The sequence below is a fragment of the Pezoporus flaviventris genome, unplaced genomic scaffold, assembly GCF_033815535.1.
Source record: "Pezoporus flaviventris isolate CSIRO_AGI_PZ_B2104156 unplaced genomic scaffold, CSIRO_AGI_Pfla_v1 ptg000066l, whole genome shotgun sequence".
NCBI lineage: Eukaryota > Metazoa > Chordata > Aves > Psittaciformes > Psittacidae > Pezoporus > Pezoporus flaviventris.
This window is the reverse complement of record NW_026892614.1, coordinates 23,387,272-23,409,043: the sequence shown is the minus strand read 5'-3', so window position 1 is coordinate 23,409,043 and position 21,772 is coordinate 23,387,272. Positions and strand designations below refer to the sequence as shown.

The 21,772-nt window shown below is 35.3% G+C and overlaps 1 protein-coding gene across 16 annotated transcripts in view; it reads left to right on the top strand.

Annotated features, from left to right (window-relative positions):
* The window catches only part of SYNE1 (spectrin repeat containing nuclear envelope protein 1), a 291,988-nt gene that overhangs the window by 87,006 nt on the left and 183,210 nt on the right, over positions 1–21,772 (top strand). For all 16 annotated transcript variants that reach the window (XM_061471557.1, XM_061471555.1, XM_061471566.1 and 13 more), the window contains 16 exons: positions 1,714–1,916; positions 4,671–4,835; positions 6,029–6,181; positions 6,624–6,767; positions 7,094–7,267; positions 7,713–7,871; positions 9,795–9,959; positions 10,545–10,679; positions 11,586–11,744; positions 11,991–12,199; positions 12,478–12,586; positions 13,772–13,936; positions 15,702–15,869; positions 17,370–17,546; positions 18,845–18,985; positions 19,991–20,151. In XM_061471557.1, coding sequence (XP_061327541.1) covers positions 1,714–1,916; positions 4,671–4,835; positions 6,029–6,181; positions 6,624–6,767; positions 7,094–7,267; positions 7,713–7,871; positions 9,795–9,959; positions 10,545–10,679; positions 11,586–11,744; positions 11,991–12,199; positions 12,478–12,586; positions 13,772–13,936; positions 15,702–15,869; positions 17,370–17,546; positions 18,845–18,985; positions 19,991–20,151 — 2,587 coding nt within the window. The remainder of the gene's footprint in view (positions 1–1,713; positions 1,917–4,670; positions 4,836–6,028; positions 6,182–6,623; positions 6,768–7,093; positions 7,268–7,712; positions 7,872–9,794; positions 9,960–10,544; positions 10,680–11,585; positions 11,745–11,990; positions 12,200–12,477; positions 12,587–13,771; positions 13,937–15,701; positions 15,870–17,369; positions 17,547–18,844; positions 18,986–19,990; positions 20,152–21,772) is intronic.

The following is a 21,772-nucleotide window of genomic DNA, read 5'->3' as shown; positions in this document are numbered from 1 at the left end:
AGTTCACCAGAAGCTACAGCCCCTGGTGGCAGTTTCACATATTCTCTAGCATGAAGCCATCTGGTGCAGAGCAGCCTACCCTCAAGCCGTTTAAATTTTTTCATCTCCAGAAGAGTGCGGTCATGTTCAGACTTCCTAATGCTAGAAGTCCATAGAATCATAGAAGAGTTAGGGTTGGAAATGACATTAAGATCATCTAGTTCTAACCCCCCTGCCGTGGGCAAGGATGCCTCACCCTAGACCATGTCACCCAAGACTCCATCCAACTTGGCCTTGAACACTGCCAGGTATCGAGTATTTATCACTTCTTTGGGCAACCTGTTCCAGTGCCTCATCACCTTCACAGTAAAGAACATCTTCCTTATATCTAACCTGAACTTCCCGTTTTAAGTTTGAACCCATTCCCCCTTGTCCTATCACTACAGTTGCTAACAAAGAGCCCCTTTCCAGCATCCTTGTAGGCCCCTTTTGTTGATTTGGTCCAGAAGTGTGTCAGAGACCAAATTAGGTGTAGGGAAGTTCATGTACTGATGCCTGGAAATACTCCCTGGCTTGGCTTCACTAGAAGAAGGCAAACAGAGAGCAGGTCCCAGTAATGTTGTAGTAGCAAAAGTATCCCCTGATTTATTGACTATTCTTCATTAACTATGAAAACTTGTAAGAGGAGCCCAAATGATACTTTAAATATGATATACATGGGAAAAATATGTAGCTGATTCATCAGCTGTCTCTTGTAATTCCTGAATACTGCTGAGTTCAGTGGGAATACGTGAGGGCAATAATTGACCCAGATAGTTACAGACATGAAACTAATCTCTGCTGGGTAGATAACACAACAGTGTCTGTGGAGGACTGCTACAGCTGCTGAAGTGATTAGCAGATGTGGAGAGAAAATTAATATATTTTTTATTTTTAAATTGTGAAATTTAAGTTGGTGATGGTGACACTCAAATTTTACAAAGGTAAACATTTTTTACAGTGTTTTTACAAACACTAAAATGAATAGATTTATTCAATGCTATTAAAAAAAGTAAAAACCAGTAATAATTTATTTTCTAAAGGGCAGCTACTCACTTCTGTGAATTCAGAAACAGCGGTGCAAATTAGAGGACACCTTAGCAAAAAAAATGTTTTTTGAACTATCTATATTCTGTATGTTTTATGAAGTTTTAGGATTTGCTTGGGTCCTTTTTCTTCTGTCTGGGTTTTTCTTCTGGAAGGAGGAAACATTTATTCCTTTATGACTGTCAGGAAAATACTAAAAATTAAATAGCAAAAATTAGCAGCAGTTTGGTTTTAAAGTTGGTGACAGAAGATCAGACTTTCATTCAGTACTTTTAAAAGCAGACATACTATGTGTTTGTACATTATACAACTCTATTATTTTCTGCTTTTTAAGGAAACTTTCTCCCTTGATTTCTTTTATTGCAGATATGAAATGAGCACCGTGCTGAATATGCAGTGTGAAATATGCTGTTTTAATAAACCACTCTCTTTATGTGCTTTCCTTAGTCTTTAAATCACAGGTTTAATTTCTCAGTTGCAGTTTTGCACTAAAATTGTGCTGTGACTGTGCGCTTGTATAAAAAAGCCTATTGAAATAGAAGTTGCAGTAATTATATTTTACGATGAGATTGTATAAGCTTAACATGAAATTAAGCTTTACAGAAATAATAATGAGCACAAATAATCAATGTCTGTCCTGTATCTCAGTGGAAGAAGTTGAAAATGTCATGAAATTCATGAATGAAACAACAGCACAGTGGAGGAACCTCTCAGTAGAGGTCAGAAGTGTAAGAAGCATGTTGGAAGAAGTAATTGCTAACTGGGACAGATACAGCAGCACTGTGGCAGGTTTGCAAGCTTGGCTGGAAGATGCTGAAAAAATGCTGAATCAGCCTGAACCATCTAAAAAGGTATGTACTAATAGCATATGTTTCTGCCTATTTTATAAGTTCTGAAATGTGGGATATGCTTTTGCATTTGCTTATGTTGTTTTATAAAATGTCATGCAAGAGAGAGATAATTTATTTAATTTCTGGCATATTGTTTTCATTTATCATAGGTGTTTCAATGTTTGCACATAGTGTACAGAAATATACAGATACACACATAATGAGGGAAGACATCATCTGTGACAGCATAGTTAGAGACATCTTGGACACAAATAGGGCAGCAATATTGCTCAGAGGGAGGGATGTTACATGGTTCACTCAAAGGCAAATTCAGCTTTTAACACCAAAATATATAGTGATGTGCTGTGTATAAAGACACTTAAAGATTTTCTCCATGAATTTTTCTACCACATGGATGACAGGTTTCAGTATTAGTTGCCTTTAACGGAGAAGATGATTAATATGTTTTGTTATGTTTGATGGGTAATTAATTAATCCATTTCCCTGGCATTTCAGAAATCTTCTAGGTAGTTCCTTTTGGGACCAACAATCATAAAGATAGTTTTGCTGTCTCTTTTTTTTTTCAATTTTTTCTAATATTAGAGTGCTGGAGTGCTGAGATTTATGTTTGTGGAACTTCAGTAATTACCCAGATTGCCTTAGATAATGCTGCATTTTATAGGTCCTACACTGTCACCCAATCCCAGTGTAGCAGCTCTCTAGCTTCTAACACCAAAGTATGGTTGAAAGATACCAAAGTGACATCAGGTCAGAAATGACCATTTCACTTTACATGAATGAACATATAATTGTTGGTAAAAGTTTGTTAATTTAAATTCATCTAAAACATGGAACGTTCTTTTAAAATAAAAATAAGCTTGTGAAAAGAATTCAATAGCCTGGCATAATATAAATACCAACAGTTATTATTACTGATCAGAAAGGGTGACCTCAGCTGATCAGGTTGATCTTAGCTCTGTGTGTTTTATATAAGTAATTTGGCAAAGGTTAAAATTAAACAATTTTAAATCCATATATATGAATAAAATTAAAATATTTACTTCTCTGATAAGTTTTATAACTTTACCTTCAAAGATTTTCATAGCAGAAATCTGGAAATATCCATAGAGTATATACTTGCTTCTGATTTCAGACTAAATCCAACAAGTACTTGTTACCTTTCTGATATATGAAGAATTTCAAAAAGCCTTGTTGAAAACCTTCGGTATGAAAGCTTTATTATGCCCAAAATGCTTTTTTATTCCTAAAATCACATTGGCTTAAAGCTGTTGAAGATTACTGAGAGGTAACATAATTTGTAGAAAGAGAGAAGTATTTTAAAAGTTACTTATATTAGTAACATTGAGTCTAGCACTCCGCAGGAACAATGTTTACTTAGTTTCAAGGATAGTTTTGAATTACCATTTTTAGTGTTTGGTTATTAAACCAAAAAAGCAATACTTATATTGTTTTCTAAAATAAATAGTCATACATTCCATCAGCTGGAATCCCAGAGGAAATCTGTCTTTTTTGGAAAATGGCATAAAACTCTTCTAAACATCTGCAAATATTTGTTCTGTAAAATATATATCAGTAATACAAAACAAAGATTTCTTTGATGGTCATTGGCAAACCTTACCTGCATTACTAAATTCCACCATATTCTATCCTATGTAAAGACTGTAGTAGCCCCTTACCATGCTGTTATGCTTTCTTCTTCTTTCCATTATTTCTGTATGATTTCAAGACCAGCAAGTACCACTTTTCTTTTTGCAAAAGGAAGTGGTTTGCCGGCTTTCTCATTGGCTTCTGTTTTCAGAAACCTTATTGTGAACCTGTAGCACAGAGGATCATGCAAAAAGATTGGTATGTGCTTGGATTTTTCTCTGCAAAGTACTGTAAATTTTACAGTAAAGGTATTAATAAACAAACTGCTCCTTCTACAACTTCTTCATTTACTTGCAGTACCTCTTAAGCACCTTCCCATCATGACCCATTGTAACTGTGCTCTCCCACACCTTTTTCCAACAGCTGTATCCAAAGCTTATCAGAGGACTTCCTGACCTCATGTGGGGGTTAAAAAGAGCCGCATTAATTTTAATTAAGAATGTGGTGTGCTTCACGGTACCTTCCAAACTTGTTCAAATTTTACACATTTTTATGCTGTCTTCTGAAATGGAGAGACACCCCAGCAGGGTCTGAGGAAGGTAATGGTTTATGGGAATAGATGCATAAGAGGAAGGACGCAAGTAATTCTCTTCATATGCTTTTTCCTTCTTGACCTTTAGTAAGCCTGACTGTCATCTGCTCTGAGAGGCAAGAAAGCAGTGACAAACAATCAGTCTTCTCAAGTCTTTTGTGATAGCAGACCCTGGAAAGCTGGATGTGGGGAAGAATCTCTCTGCAGTCTGTATATGGCTGAGGTTACTATCAGACATAGTCTTGTCTGTTTCAAGACAAGACAAAAATTAGATGAGCCCTAAGAGTATGTTCAGTTATGGAGCTTTCTCTTAAGGAGGAGTTCCATTCATTTAACTGAAACTACTCACTGGATTAAAATAAGCTGTAAGTAAACTGGTGGTAGTTTTTAATTCCATGTTATGTTCACACACATTAAAATTCTGTTATGGCATATCCAATATTTAAGCGCTTCAGAGGATAATTGTTCAAAGAGTTTTATCAAGCCATTAGCTGGTGAGCAAATTTTAATATCATGATTTAAGATAAAGAATAATTGAAAAGGTTTCAGAAAGGTGTTTTTATTTTCTTCCTCAGGATTTCTTCCGGCACTTACCTCATTGGATCCAGCAGCACACAGCCATGAATGATGCTGGTAATTTCCTGATTGAAACATGTGATGAGACCATTTCCAGAGACCTTAAACAGCAGCTTCTATTACTAAATGGAAGATGGAGAGAACTGTTTATGCAAGTTAAGCAGGTATGTGGTTTTGCTGTTGTTACTTCTAGATATTTGTCATTTCCATTTCCCCCACAAGCAAGACTGTAGGTCAACTTACTAAAGTGCCTAACTGTTCATCATTATTTAAATTAGAAAGGAATCCCTGACAGCAGTTTATTTTATTGGGGATTTCCTTTGTTTATATTTTTGTTTATACAGCTTTTTATTTTTATTTTTGGACATTTACAGCTAGTATAAGCAGTAGTTTTTCCTTATTGTCTCCTGTCTTGATCTTTGATTGGGTTTACATAGCTGTTGTTATTGTAAAAGCTCTGTAAACCTAAACAGTGAAAATGGTGAAAGTGAGTATTTTTACCACTCTTTAATGAATGTTGCTTTCAATTACTGTACTGTGACCACAAGCAGGTACAATGCAAGTTAATTAACTAAATGTTTTCCCCAAATTCATCAGACATTACTTTTTTCTTGTATATAGGGAGGCACTGATAAAAAGTGAAAAAAATACCTTTTATTTCATGGAAGAGATTCAATAGATTGGAAAAGAGTTGTTGTTTCTATATTTGCTTTTTAAAAACCAAGGATGTGAGCTAAATTACACTTAAAATACACAGAAGTATTTCACTGCTCATAAACAGGCAATATCTTTGCTGTAGTCAATATACATGTAACGATATTTTCCTCTTCCAGTGATTTTAAATAGCAGATCTTGAAGCATTTGAAGATGCTGACTCTATTTTCTTTACTCGCATGATTATATCTCCATTGCTGTTAAATGGAAAAGCAAATAATGATTGCCCCTTTTTTATTGTAACTTTTCCAAACCATTGACTAGAGTATTCTCAAGCTTTATTTGTTTGAGATAGTTAGGGTGATTCACTGTAGAAAGCAGCAATGCCCAGGATGTAAATGTCTCTTCCTCTCTTTATACAGCTCCTTTCATGTACTAGCTATGGTTTTCTCACTGGCTTTTTACCATTTCTGTCATACAGCTCTTTCCACGTTCTAAGACCCATGTGTCCCTTTCCTCAAGCTGGCAGTCCTTTACTGACATTTCCCTTACCCTTCAGCTTTTCTAGGCTTTTTCTGTTCTATTCTCTTTGCTGAATTTTCAAAACTGATACTGTAGGCAATAAGAAATAAATTGAGTGGTTGATTCTGGGTTAGGAACAAATGAGAGTCTGGCATTCTCTTTTTACTTTACATTTTCTTAGTATGCTCGAGCAGATGAACTGGACAAAATGAAGAAGGAATACTTGGATGGTGTTACCCATATGACAGCTTTTATTGATGGAAGCAATAGGAAATTTTCAGTCCCTGTAGAAGTGTCCTTCCTTGATGTCAAAATGTTTGTTCAAGATTTAGAAGTAAGTGTCTTCCTTCCATTCCTTTCTCCTTAATAAGAGAAAACCTTGTAACTACCTAATTCTGATAGCATAAAATTATTTCCGTGTACATTTCCATTATTACTTTTTTCACTTTTTTAACAGTGGTGCTTTTGTTGTATCATTTCTGGTGTAGCTAATATAAACCATTTTATGCTACGAGTGGCATTTCTAAGCACATTTCCAAAACACTGTCTCACTGGGTATTTTTTTCTGCGTAGCTTCAAATTCATTCAGATGAGCCAATGATACCCTTTGACACAGTTTTTGTCCATTTGAACTGTGATCCACTGTTCACCAAAATTAGCAATGAAAACTATTGATCATTAGAATATCTATCTTTTTATCTCTTGAGAACAGACTGGTATCTCTCATGAATGCACAAATGCTATTGTTGAAATACTTTTTGAAACATTTCTTTCAGAATATTAAGCAGAAACTGCCTGCAGTGGAAGCTCAGTACAAAGTGGTTACAAGAACAATGCAACTTGTTACAAAAGAAGTTTCCCAAGAGGAAGCAAATGACATGCTTGGAACTTTGACAAGGATTAAAGAGCAGCTGAACAAGGTTGCAGAATGCTTTTTCTACTACATATGTTGTTAGCTGTTAAATGAATAAATTCCCCTACATAAGTGCTCACATACATGCATTTGAGCAAATACATAGTTATAGATTATAGGAACAATAGTTTCAGGGTGGAGAACATGTTACTTCTTTAAGACTACCATCTTTATGTTTAATACTTTTTTTATTTAGGAAGTAATACGTGAACAGGATTGATCTATCTTAAAAGAGTCAGGTAGTGACTTTATAAACCCACATGAAGAAGAAGCTGCTATTTATTGAATTTTGCAACTTTTTTAATAATTATTTTTCTTGAAAATGGCCGAAAGGTTAAGGAGTATTCCTGTGCCCTGCTGTATGAATGCCAGCATCTGCTGTCTCCGCTGGAAGAACTGGAGAAACAAATTACGCACTTTTATGAATCTCTTGAAAAAGTCAATGAAATAATTTCTATCCTGGATCCTGAAGCACAGCCTACAACTGTTCTTAAACAAAAAGCGCAAGTAAGATTCAAAAGCATCTTGCAAAGATCTGCTGCCTCTGAGTGTTTACAGTTTGCTTTCTAGTAATTTGCTTTGCAACTCAGTAACCTGAGTAAATGGTACTTCATATTCAGACAACAAGCATAGCCTATCTGTAATGTAATTGGAATTTCAGTAGCTGACATGAAAGGTTAATCTGTTGAAAACAAAACTACCTGAGAGGCTTGGGTACATGTTTTTTTTTATAGATAGCTAGAGCTCTGTTTGGGTATAAGACTCTGCATAAGGAGAAAATTGTGTGATCTGTGTTATTCCGTATAATATTTTGTGTAGTCTATTCTTTGTGGTGCTTTGAGCTTCTCTCGTTTGTTCTTATTGTCAAAAAGTACCTTCCTGTTATTTTGCCAGATTTTTCTCTCCTTTGCTCCTGGCCAGGGTGGATATATGGTTTTTTTTTTTGTTTCAGGATTTGGTAGCTTATCAAGAAAACTGCAAGAAGGATTTGTCCCTGATTGAGAGAAACAGTCAGAGTATCCTGCAGTGTGTGGCTTCCAGTGAATTGTTACAGCATTTCCATCAGACAACATTTCAGAAGAAAGTTACACAAGTTCAGATTACTTTTCAGGTAATTATGTCATACCTTGGTGCATATTTTTGAAAGCTTCTTTATGCAGTTGATCCATCGTACCCTATCTGTATTTCATCACACTGCAGCTACTGTTACAGAGAGCTCTTCTCTCTGGTGTCAAGTTATTAATTAAGGATTTGTCTGCATTAGGTGATAATGGCCAGGGGACTGATGGTCATGTTCTCCATGCAATTATTTAGAGGTGTGACTGTCCTAGAGGAACCCAGAATTTAATGAGAATTTTCACACATCTCATGCTCCTTTGGAAAAAGGAATCTGAAATCCACCTGTTAGGGCTGCAATGGTGTTAGTTTCTCCTCACTTTGTTACTTTGGCTAATTACTTGCTCTTATATTCTTGTAATTCTCCTTTCACGCAAAGCATGAAAGATGGAAACTTTTGCAAACGCTACCATTGCTGGGCTTTGTATTTCCTCAGAAAATGCAGTGGATTGTGAATATAGAAAGTTGCAGATTCTGACTTGCATTTGTTAATGAAAAGATACATAATTTGGTCTATAATCCTACTTACCTGTAGAGCTGTGTGTTGTAATTAGCCATGGTGATATTTTCAGGGCTCTTCAGCCCCATTCCAGCCTCCATCCAAAATGAAATTAACTATTATCTTGGAGTCAGATCTCCAGATGTTGGGTTCTATTAGATTCGTTTCAGGCAATAATTGTTCAGTATAAAGCTATCTAAACTGAATTTTAAGCTACAGAAAATCATTTATCAATAAAGAGCTGTCTCTAAAATATGCATTTTAAAACTTTTATTGTATTTTGTGGGTTTTACTTAAAGATCAGTGGAATTTGCAATTACAATTTAGAAAATATTTAAGTTTGGCTTACAATAAAAGAAGCAGGTACAGTTGTAGCTTGGTAATTATACCATGTTAAACAATAAGCATTCTGTTTTTATGAAGTTGGATGGTGATTTATTTCTTTTTGTGCTAGAAAATAGGCCTATAAAACATAACATAACCATACAAAATGTGGCATAACCAGAGTTAAAATATTTATGGATCTGGAAACAATCATTTTCTCATGTAAGGAATACACTCCTACATCATTCTACTGTTACACACAAATTTTTTATCAGGAAACATTAAAAAGATGTAGGAAGATATGTAAGTTGGGAACTACAGATTTGATTAGCTCACTGGCTAAAATCATTACAATTCCTTACACTGGGGTTTGTAATCAATGAGGATGGTAAAGTATGTTTTTAATAAGCAGTGCTGGAATTACCTTTCTGCACTTGAACTGGTGAACTGTTTGTTTCTCCTAGTTAATTTTATTATTTGCTTGTGGAATTATAACTACTGGATAGTTCAGTTCACTGAGGCAGAACAATGAAGAGCTGTGACTAAGGTTGCAAAACAAGAGGATTCCATAGTAGCAACTTGGCCACAAAGTTTGCTGTCAAGTGGCTTTCTGTCTGGTTTCTTACCTGGCCTACCAGTGATAATTGTACAAACATCCTCCAGATCAGACGACCTGCAGCATGGAACTAGTTGAATCCATAGGTCAAACCACCTTCATATACATTCATGTAGGAGGAGGTAGTCTGCTACTAGGAAAAATTGAATGGTGAACTTTTAGCTATACCAGGTGCTTAAGATTTGAAATCAGGCTTTAGGAAAAATAACTTTAGTCAAATGGCAGAGACATTCTGAAGGTATCAGAGCCATCTGTATCAGCTAGCTACCCAGTTTCAGTTGAATGAAGGGTGACATTAGCACAACCCTTAGTATAAGTTTTAAAAATGGAGAAAACAGGATCATGAAAATGAGAAGCACTTGTGGATGGCATATATTTGAAAGAGTGACACCAATGGCATGCATTTTTTGTCAGATCATGGTAAAAGCAAGTAAAAATCAGTATGAAAGTGCCAGCTCATTTTCTTTGCTTTAACACAGAATATGGTCAGGAAAGCTGGTGACTGGAGAAAAAACATAGAAGCAAATAGCCGTTTGATGAAGAAATTTGAGGAATCTAGAGCAGAACTGGAAAAAGTAATACAGATTGCCAATTGTTGCTTAAAAGAAAAAGGAAATCCTGAAGAACTTCTCAGGAAACATAGTGTGAGTAAATTCTCTGACCTTCCTCATGGAAATCTCTGAGTGCATGACATACAAATGAAAAGACAACTTGATTTTAAAATTGATGTGGGTTTCTTTCACATATAGAAGTTACACAGATCAGGTCAAACTAATGTTGAGATTGAAAAACGAAAGGGAAAAAAGGTCACCCCTCTTATTGGTGAATGTAAGAAACCAGAAGTTGAAGAGAGAAGAATCCCTAGAAATAAGGATCAGCTTTGCAAGTAGAGCTGTTGGGAGTGAGGACACAAAATTCTGCCAGTCTCATGCATCCACTGCTTTTCTTTTTTTATTTCCCAGATCAGTATCTGTGTCTGTATTATAACCATTACTTATGCATGTAGCTTTAAAATGTGTTCTTGTTAAAATACCATCTCAGTGTACTGGCTGAGAATAAATTAATTTGCTGGACTTTAAATAGCTAGAAATAGTCCTTTCCTAGCTCAAACTTCAGTTCTTCAGGGCAGCAGAAGTAACAGAGTGTACTAGGGAACTTCATTTCGGCATGTTACCATATCAGTAAACAGCTTCATCTTCTCACCTTCTCACTTCTCCTCTCAACTTCAGGAATTCTTCAGCCAGTTGGATCAGAGGGTCCTAAATGCCTTTCTGAAAGCATGTGATGAACTTACTGACATCCTCCCAGAACAAGAGCAGCACAACCTGCAGGAAGCTGTGAGAAAACTCCATAGGCAGTGGAAGGTTAGTGACAGTGAGTGGTATCTCTGGAAATTCTAATTATTAACTTTGGAATGTTTCTGCATGACCTATGTTTTGAAAAAAAACAAGGTAAATAAAAAGTGTGCTGTATTATTTAGCTTCCTGTGCAATTGAGAGTAAAAAAAAAGTATAAAAGTATTTTACAACATTGGCCACAGTTGCTCCTAAAAAATATCCTCTTGAAAAAGCCCTGTCAAGTGGTCAAAAGTGAGAAATGTGAATTAATTATGAAACTTTAATTTCTTCCCCTTCTTGCAGCCATAATGACACCTGTGTTAAGAACATTTGTTGAGAATAGGTCCTAGCTTTATTTATGCTGATGTTGGATGATTTCATTTACTTTACCAACCTTAAAAAAAGAAATAAAACAAAAAAAGAAAGAAAATTAAATTTGTAAGAAATCAAAGTATCACTTTTAATTGTGTCTTCAGCCAAAGACTCTAACAACTGAACAAGCACTGTCCATATACTATGGAATTTTTTGCCTGCTATAGCATATTGTAGGTCAAAGCTGGTGTGGTGGATAAGCGTTTTCTCACTAGCATGCAAACAGGAACCTCTGGAAGCAGTTGTGGCTATAGTTTCACTATTATTGTTTGCTTTATTATTTCATACAGGAAATATTTGGTATATCTTGCCAGGAATCAAAATGTCTCTATAATGTGCATACGTATTCTGGTGCCAAAACCTTGTATCTAAGAGATACTGGTGCCAGAGTTGATTATTTACTTAAATGAATACAGAGAGCCCCCACATCTGTCTATGCACATATAAGTTTATTTTCTTTATTAAGAGGTTTTAGATAATTTATTTGTGGTAACTTCACACTGAAGTAATGGGAGTAGTGTTTTATCTCTGTGTTTGTTTATTGCCCATCTGGGTGCATAGGATCTTCAAACAGAAGCCCCATATCATTTAATCCACTTGAAGATTGAAGCGCAGAAAAGCAAGTTCCTTGTCACAGTGGAGGAGTGCAGAGCTGAACTAGCTCGACAGAACAAGGTGTTATCAAGAGAAGGCAATGAAAGGATGATTGAGGAACACATGGTACGAATTATATGCCACCACGTGGGCATTTACAGAAATACATTTCAATGTCAGTAATAAACAGAGGGTCTAACCAACTCCTAATGCATCAAAAACTCTGTGCATTACTAAATCATATCAATACTTGGGGCCTTTAAAAAAAAATTTTGATTTGGGCTTAGTACAATTTATAACAAACATCTAGATATGTTTGTGGTTTCTGCCAGTTAGTATTTTTATTGTGTTTTCTGCTTTGTCTCCGGTCAGTTGTTCTTTGGTGACAAGGGACCTTACCACCTTTGTGAGAAAAGGCTACAACGGATTGAAGAACTGTGCCAAAAACTGCCAGTTACTGACCCAGTGAGGGCTACATTGGAAAGCGGCCAAAGAATCCTGAAGGAGCTCAAATCCCAGATAAACAACACATACATAAGGCTAACAGAGCACTCGGACACCTGGAAGAGCTATAGGAAAAGGTTTCAACTCAATTGCTAGCTGGGTCTTGTAGAGCCTTATGCATGGTCACTTCTCTAAATGTCATCATAGATCAGTACCACATAAAGAATGGTGATACTTTATTGTCAGCTTCAAGTGGAAAACTGTAATTCCTGTAGTAGTTCCACAAATTATAGTGGGGTTTGAGCGTTTTCCGATTTTATTTTTTTTTCTTTTTTGCTTAAACTTAAAAGGTTACCATTTGGTGGTGGCATTTCTTGTATTTTCTTGTTTTGCATGATGTTATGTTTTATTTCAGATTTTCTGAATTGGCAAATTGGATTTCATCAACAGAAGGAGAGCTAAAGAAGATAAAGGAAAGTGTCAATGATACTGCCAAATACAAGCAATGTAAAGCATCCATGGGGGTGAGCCCCTGGTTTATATTCTAACAAAGCTACGGTCATTGCTACTGGGACTCTAGATAAAACTGTATTCTGAAATAGTGCGACTGTTTTACTATGGAGACCATAGCAGCTCTGCTGATTCATGGTATTCTTAAAAACATTCCCAGGAGAATGTTCCACATTGCAGCGAAGTGTGACATAAGTTCCTACTTTTTAATAACGGAAGGTCCCCTTACCTGTGTATTCAGAACATCCAAAATATAGAAGCAGTTAAATTACTTGCTTCTCATCCTGCTGCATGCACAGTTAAAAGTGCAGTGCAAAGAAAAGCCAAAATTTCTGGACTGGGGTTTTTTGAAGGATCAAGTTGCTGCCTTACACTTATGGAAATTATCTATAATAAAAATTCTCTTCTATGGTAGCAGAGGAGAAGCAAAGATACGCCATGTATTTTACCAGTCACTGTTGCATTGGTGATGGGTAACAGAAATGGTAGAACAGTTGAAGATTGAGTCATTTGATTAAATTAGTTTTAGGCAATAACATATTGTGTCATTTGGGACGTAGCTTAACCCTTATTTATTTCTTTTCTTTCACATACTAAGAGCAGAAATCCTACACATACTGTAGGAGATTGTGTGAAAGTTATGAGCAGGTTAACTGTGCAGAGAAACAAGTCTGCTTCAAAAATTCTGATTTATTCATGCAGTTTCAGGGCTGGCAACTTCTCGTCATCACTGGCCCAAAGATATAAACAAAATACTGAGTGAAAAAAGGTGGGGAGAGCTATTTAAGTAGGGAAACATACGAACAAAGCCTACCACATGAAATTTTGTATTTGGGAATGTCAGCATTTATGATTTACATGGTAACTGAGAAATGTGGTCAAATATCTATACATGGTATCTACCATCTATCCATCTATAGACAAAAATCTTAGTTTGTAGGGAAAAAAATACTACTACTACTTATTAAAGACTAGTCTTATAAGTAGTAGCAGAGTAAAGCCTGTAGGCCAAATGCATGTAGCCATTGACTGGAACAGAATCAGATAGGGTATCCAAATAGAAAAATACTACATTTCTAGTGTTTAAAGATAAAAACAAAGATAGTATGTTTACACTACTAATCTTTGAACTGATACTATGAATGCCAGTCTATTATATTTTGTTTAACTGAAAAAAATGCCTTTTGATTCTCTCACAGGAAATTAAGAATCATATTAAGAAGCAAGGAGAAAATCACAGCTGGCTGAAATCTAGACTTGCTGTTTTGACCACAGCATGTCCTGATTTGGAGGCCAAAGAGACAGAGGCTGAGCTTTGTAAACTTTCCAGTGACTTCAAGGGACTTCTAGATTTGCTGGCTGAGGTATAGTATGAGGGACACAAACCCTCTTCATTTATAGTGTCACATGAAATTACATCAATTGTGGCTTCACAGGCATAAGTTCCCTGCTGTGTTTTTTTAATTAAAATGCAAGGATTCAGCAATGAAAAACTTGTTTGTACTCCCTGGATAGCAAAGCCTTGAGAGTAACAAGCAAAAAATACTGACATTATTAATAATGGAGCTTTTGCCTTTGCAGGATTGGAAAGCATCATAGTAAATATTTCCGGAATCAAAATGTCAATATTTTTAGAAGCGAAAGGTAGTTTTCTAAAACAAGCTCATGCTGAACATTGGTAAAACTATCATGTACATCATCTACTGGATATATAATTTGACTTTAATCTTCATTTGTATATCTTTTATGTTGAATTAATAAAGGAACTACCGTGAGGTAGTTTCAAATCATTAAGGATGTCTGTCATGCACTGAATTTGCAGGAAGAGGCTGCAGTTCTCTGAGGTCTCAGTTCTCTGAGGTCTGAATGATAATGAGGATAAAGGAGATCAGGATAGAGAAAGACTTAAGACTTCAAATTCCATTGTTAATGTCCGTTCTTGTGAAGGTTTGTAGGTGCTCCAAATGATTTATTTTCCATGTATTTTTTGAAACTTCTTTAGACATCCATGGTTTGCAAATTGTGTTTGGAAAGTCAGGGCAATCAATGTTCTGATTTCCAGGTGACTGCAAGAAATTTAAGATACTATCTTTTCTTTTTAATTTTGTTTTATTTTGTTTTGCTATGTTAAAATAGTTTTGGTTTTTATTACCTCTAAAAGTCGGAAATAAGGGGAACACAAGTTCATGAAGGTAAAAAAAGATGGTAAGAGCTAGAATCTAAACTTGTTTTGAATCTAAATGGCACTTTAAACATAGTTAAGAGACTGCTGAATCTTAGAAGTCTGAATACTCTTTGCCGCTAAATTTACAGCTTAATCAGATGGATGAACCTGTTTAGACAAGGATTGATGCTGGGTATTTCCAGAGTTCAGCAATGTTTTTTGGAGAGTAAAGACTAAATATTTATAAAACAGGAAAGAGAATGGCTTGGATCTGAATGACCTTCTAAAGTGAATATAGACAAGAAAGAAAGGAAAGAAGGAAGAAAGGAGTTTCTCAGTTCTAGAATACTTTCAGATTAAAACCTTAAACACAGGATCTGTCTAAAAAACAGAACCTGTACTGAGAATCAGCTGCAAGTAGTTAGCAGAATCTTACAAGTGGGGAAGGACTTTCTGATATGTTGAATAAATATATCTTTTTCATCAGAAATTTCTGCAAACTGGATATTTTACCACATGCATATTGTGGTCCATAAATCAGGGTAACAGGGCATTTTAATATATTTATGATTCACCAGTGTTTTGCTCTAAAGGGTCCAAAAGGCAACAAGATTTTTTGTGAGTTGGGTAGCACAGGTGTTTCAGAATCTGGGTCAGCTTGTAAGGATGAGGACAGCATGTATTTTCTAAGTGATCACTAATATGTGGCTGTCACAGACATCCATTTACCATATGGCAGTGTAATAGGGAGTACATCTAAACAAAACAAAGATCTCCTTGGTCACATCTTAAATCTACGGTCACTCTTTCACTGAAAAGCTAAAGGTGTCAAGAATGCTGGAGACAAAATTGGTTTGAGTTTAGACAATTTACTATATTTTTTTGAAAAATGTTCTAAATATAAATGTGCTCTTAAAATACAGAGCCTTTCAACATTAAATGCTTAAACTTATTTGTAATTGTAGGTTGAAAAGACCGTAGGCACTGTTGGAGACTGTGTCCAGTACAAAGAAGAAGTTAAAAGTGCGATTGAGGAATTAATCAGCAATTCGAAAGAAGCCCAAGCAGAGGCTGAAAAGATCCTGGATACAGAAAGTTTATTACAAGCTCAGCAACTACTACTTCATCATCAGGTAAGGCAATTATTCATGTCCATATCCATTCTTTTTTTTTAAGATAGAATTTATGTAATTACAAAATTTTATTATGTCCGTTAAGGTAACACTTTTTATTTAAACTTGAAATAGTTATAAAGGAAACAGTCTCGTATGGCCTAGCATTGATTTCTTATGACAAAAAAATTCTTAGTATTTTTAAAATGTTAATGCTCAAAGATGAGCTTGTTTTTCAATTTTTATTGAATGTTCTTTTTTTTGACAGTGGTTTTTTGGACACAGAACATCTGAAAACCATGCTTCATTTACTTGAAGTTTGTATGTCAGATTTGCTCATGATAAATGGGTCCCAATCTTGGTTTTGGAAACTTCTTTACTTCAGCAGCTTTGATGTCACCCCAAATCTAAATGCAGGAAGGAAGATGTACCTCTAGTCTTACCTCCTCCTATAGGTAGCTTCTGCAGTAAACGGTGGGCCTCCAGTCTGTAGGAACAGAAAAGGAGTCTTTTTATGCACTGATAATAGATGAAATCATCTACAGGCTACAGTAATAATAAATCATATGGGTTGTGTACAGCAAGAATCATGGGGGTAAACATGGGAAATAAATTAACTCTGTGGCCAGCTTGAAGCTAGGAAGAATAATTTACTATCAATGTTTGTGCATTATATAAGTGTTTTATATTAACACCTGTTTCTGTAAGTTCAGACATGTTTAACTCTCTGACCAAGCAATACTATGTCTTGCCCCTGTATTATCTAAACTCTTTGATGTTTGTAAAGGCTACTGTATGTGTTAAGGCTTGTATTTGTTCTTTCAATACTCTACATTCCTTATCCAACCATACGAGAGATAGTAGGAATGGTTAACTTCTCATTGAGTTCTTCTTTTTTTGATATGGAATCTGTTAAGGTAAAAACAGACTTAGACATGGACCTGAAGATACCAGAGTAGGATTGTGCAGGGAGCTGCGAGCTTATCTAGCAAGGCTAGCAATGAGTCAGGCATGTTAGGAAAAGAGATGTGATGTTGTCTTAGGAGTTTCTGTTAGTGCAACAAAGCAAAATACATTAAGGGAGAGTTATGTAATTTGGCCATACCCCTAATGCTGTCTAATAAAGGCTGATATATTGCTTTGTCAATCTGAGGCTACAGCCTGTGCCTCGAAGAGTGTAGAGTAGACCTGCAGGCTTCCAGGCAATCATAAAGAATACATCCACCTGTGGTTACTGGTGCAGTTACTTGAGTGTTGTGGCTTCTGCTTTCTGAAAGACTGCTTTGGATAAATGGCCATACTGTCACATAAATGGTCACAAAAGGTATATATACATTTTGGAACCCAAGGCATGTACTTGATATATAAGTATATAAGACTGTCAAGAATACTTGCCACAGTTCATCACTTTGTCTGTTGCTCTCATTACATAAACCTGCAGAAGCAGAAAATGATTTCATTATGCCGGTTTCCCAAAGAAACTAAAAAGTCTAATAGTTCCTGTTGGATCAACCCTTTTAGCAAAGGACAAGGAGACTCCGTGCAAAGAGGCAAGATGTGCAACAACAGATTTCCCAAGCTAAACAGTTGCAGATTGATGGTGGTCTGCCCAGCACAATACAAGAGGATTTACAAAAGTTAGAAGGAACATTGGAGAACATGCAACAAACTATGGAGAAACGTGAAGAGCAACTGCAGGTGGGTCCTTTACAAATGGAAACAATAAACCATGCTTTATTCTTTTTTTTTTTTATATAACATAGTAGAAAAAGACCAAACAAAACAAACCAAAAACCAACACATCTTTTAATGTAAAAAGTCTGAGCCCACTTTCTCACCTCTGGTTCTCACCTTGGTTCTTGATTTTTCATGATCAGTACCTCCATGAAAAATTCTTGAAGTTGCTCAATTAATAAAGAAACAGTATTTTGTTTTTAAGTGTTTAAAAGTCCCAAATGTTCAGTCATAATAGATATTTTAAGTAATGTGTGACTTAATTTTAAGATGGGCTGTCTCCCCGATTACTAAAGGTGACATTGTCTTTTAATTGAGAGCCCTTAGGCTATTGGATTAATAATACTTGATGTTCTGCAAGTATAATCCTCACAAGCACTGTGTGTGATACATGCTGTCATCCTAAATTTAAAGAAGAAAAAAAGTCACAGAGAAATCAAATGGATTGCTCCAGGTTGTGTAACTAATCACTGACTGAACTGGGATGAGAATTTATAGCTCCTTGCACCCATATCTGAGTTGTCCTTTACATTTCTCTAAGCAGAATGGCAATCCAGCTGCCCACTATTCCAAGCAAACGTTTAAAGTCATCAAAACTATTTCCCATGATAAATACAAAATGAGAAACAATCAGTACAGCTCAAGTAACTTCTTAATATAAGGATTTGTCATAGAAACAATTTTTTTTTTTTCCCAAAGGAATTCCAAATGAAGTCTTAACTTAGGCTTTGTTTTACTTCAGAATCAAGAAAATACTTGTTTATTCTTGTGACTGATAATTAAATGCTTCATGTTAATCAAAATTCTACATTATGAGAAAAGAACAAATAGATTCCTATATCTATTTCCTCTGAGTTGAGATTTTCTTCTACCATTTCACTGTAAGTTATTGCGTTAGAGAACTTGAAGATGCTTTTGGATATTGTTGACTACCTGTCACCATAAGCATAAGTACTGGTGTTTATTAGTTCAGAAATTCTTTTAGGACATTCAAATATAAGACTTGAATATTTCTGGCACCTTTTTTTGCACAGTGCAGCATGAATCAGCCAAAATTCAAGGGAAAAGTTTCCTTTTATTGGGTTCAGAACAGTTTCATCTGTTGAGTAGATGGCATTTCAGGTGAAATTGTTTTATTTTATGCCAGTTTTTTATATTTTTTCCTTCTTCAGTAACATACAGTTCTTTTTTTTTTTTCTCCTCTTTGATCTTTTTGTCTTTTTATTCCTGTTTTGGTTTTGTTTGTTTATTTGTTTTTGTAGGTCACCATAAATAAATGGGAGCAGTTTGAAAGAGACAAAGAAACAGTAGTAAAATATCTCAATCAAGCAAGCTCTGCACTTGAACGTATCTTAAACTTTAGCAGTTTAGAGAGCCTCTCCTCAGAACTGGATCAGACAAAGGTATTCACTGTGTGAAATACAGGAAGTGAGATATCTTTCTGCCTTGCTTGTTAACATGTAGTGAACATATTGCCTTCAGTCTTTGCATGGATTCCCATTAATACTGGTGCAAATTGCGTACACAGAGGAGAGACTGCATAAACTGTTTATAGGTAAAAAGTTATTTTATGAAAATATGAAGAATTATTCAAGATCTGCATCTGAAGCACACATATGGAAGTTAAAATGACTTTGAGGACTTCCCATTTTATGCTCAGTAATCATCTGTATTAGTAAATTAAACAGTGTCAAGCACTAGCATATCAATATCTGTTGAGTGTTCTTTGGCAAGGTTGCGTGGACTTTCTATCACTTTTTTTGACCTGGGAGAAAAAGGAGAGGTTTCTGCAATATGGACGTGACCCATAACTTGTCGCTTGTCCTTAGTAACACAGAATTATTCAGCCTATTTTATTTACTAATGTAGAAGTAATTGTAGTGATTTGCTTTCCTAAGTGCCATGCTTTTCACACTGATTTACCATTTGATTAATCTGATACTAAATGCTACGTATCTTGGTTATGCTTATCCATTGTTCTGGGGTATAGATTTAATGTTTGTGGCAGAAAATAGTTGCTAAACAAAGTGAGAGTTCAAGCTACGAGATGCTGCAAAATCCTCTCTGTAAAGGGTAAGATCTAAAGATTAAATAAATATGCATATAATCCACAATTCACCAATAAATTTACTGAAAAGCTACAGAATAAATGGATTGGTTGAGCTTAAAACTTTTGGACATGCAGTTTCCCTTGCTAAATTTTCTTCAAGCTAGTTTGCTTGATTAAACATTTCTTAACTGCAACATGAAAGTAACTTTTTTCAGATACTGTTTTTATGTGTCTACACATTTAAAACCTGTATGTAGGAAACATACACTTTTTCCAAGCACAAACATTTGGGAAAAATATTTTGTGTAAATATATGAAACTGCTCATAGTTGCATTAATGTATCTTGCACCCTTACAGGAACTTTCTAAACAGACTGAAGCAATGGCAATGCAGGCTGAGAATCTGGTGAAGAATTCTTCTGAGATACAGCTTGGTTCAAAGAGCAAGCAGTTCCTTCAGCAGCAGGCAAAATCAATCCAAGAACAAGTGAAAAAAGTGGAAGCTACTCTTGAAGAAGAGTATGTTCTTAACAAGTCCTAATATTTATTATCCACTATAGGATTGTATCAGATTTCTAAAATACCTTATCAGCATTTTGTGTTGTCTCAGCTCTGTCATTTACAGCTTGCAGTGGCATAGCAACCAGGTTATAGTACCAAATATGTCATAAGAGTACGTACAAATAAAGAAAATAATTTTTTTATAATACATAAGTTATAAAACCAGCTAGTTACATTTAGCCTGTCACTTATCTTTAAGGCCCAGTCTTGAGAAGAAGAGTTAATTAAACTCATTCTTGAGGTACTAGACCCTTTAGGAAGAGTGCAAGTATGAGAACAGCACATTTACAATATTTGCCTCAGTTTCAGTATTCCACTTTGTTTATAGGAATGTCAAGAAGTGCCTTCATTTTAGCTAAATGCCCCGATTTTATTTCATGGGCAATATCAAAAGCTGCTTCTGCTGCTGCAAAGAACAAAGGCATCATATGCCAAATTTTGCTTAAAAATTGAAAGTTCAGACTCCGAGAAAATGTGGTTAAATCCTGTAACTGTTTTGGGTTTTTCTATCTGTAAGAATTTCATCCCTTTTCTCAAGTGAGTAACTGTTATTGAACTCAAGTTACTCAACTTCAATCGCTGCTATTTTTGTTTTATCTATATACACACAGATTCGTATGTGTGGATGAAATTAGTATTTTTGCATATATTAAATCCAGTACACAAATCATGGATACTTGTGCCAATTCTGTAGCTGTCTTACTGGAATTACTATGTAGAATAATCTGACGTATAAGTTTAAGCAGGTATTACCACCTCTATCTGAATATGAGAAAACAGCAATGCCCCCATGATTAGTTTCCCCGTACTGACCATTGTTTTATAATCTGACTAATTTGGTGCCATTTTGTTCCCAATGTAAAAGAGCTGTTGTAAACCAGAACAACTAGCCTATGCAGCAGATGTAACTTTCTGATTATTGGTGGTCTAAATTTTACATAGCACTTTCTCCAACATGTTTCCATTTTTTGTCCATTAATTTCTCCATGATTTCTACCATATCTTAATGAATACTTTATACAAACTTTCTCCAACATTAGAGAGAAAACTAATTGACTTTTCAGTTCAAGAAATTCACCTGTCCAACAATGAATATTCACTTTTTAAATAATGTAATCTATTTTTAAATGAAAGCCATCATTGATACCGCCTTTTAATATAGATATGAAATAGGTTTTAGTTGAATGTATCGATTATAGAGAATGCCTTTGGTACTGTGACAGATAATAAAAAATAAATCCTTTCTGCAAAACACGCAAATATCTACAATTCTCTATAGTGAATCTACAGAACATATGATAAGCATGTAAGTTTACGTTGTAACTCACATAGTCAATAAAAATCTTGGCTGAGTAATTTAAAGTGCAGGTATTCCAAATACATGTGGTACATACAATACCAATGAACAGGAAAAGGGAAATTAAAATATGAGCAGCTCTCCATAGTTATCTATAGATCAAACTTAGTCCATCTGTTTCCCAAGTAGATCATGCATGGCTGTGCAGTGTGTTTGGGACTATATTCTTTACAGTCTATAGCTTCCTTACAACGATAAGGAAGGCAGATACAAAAGCAAAGG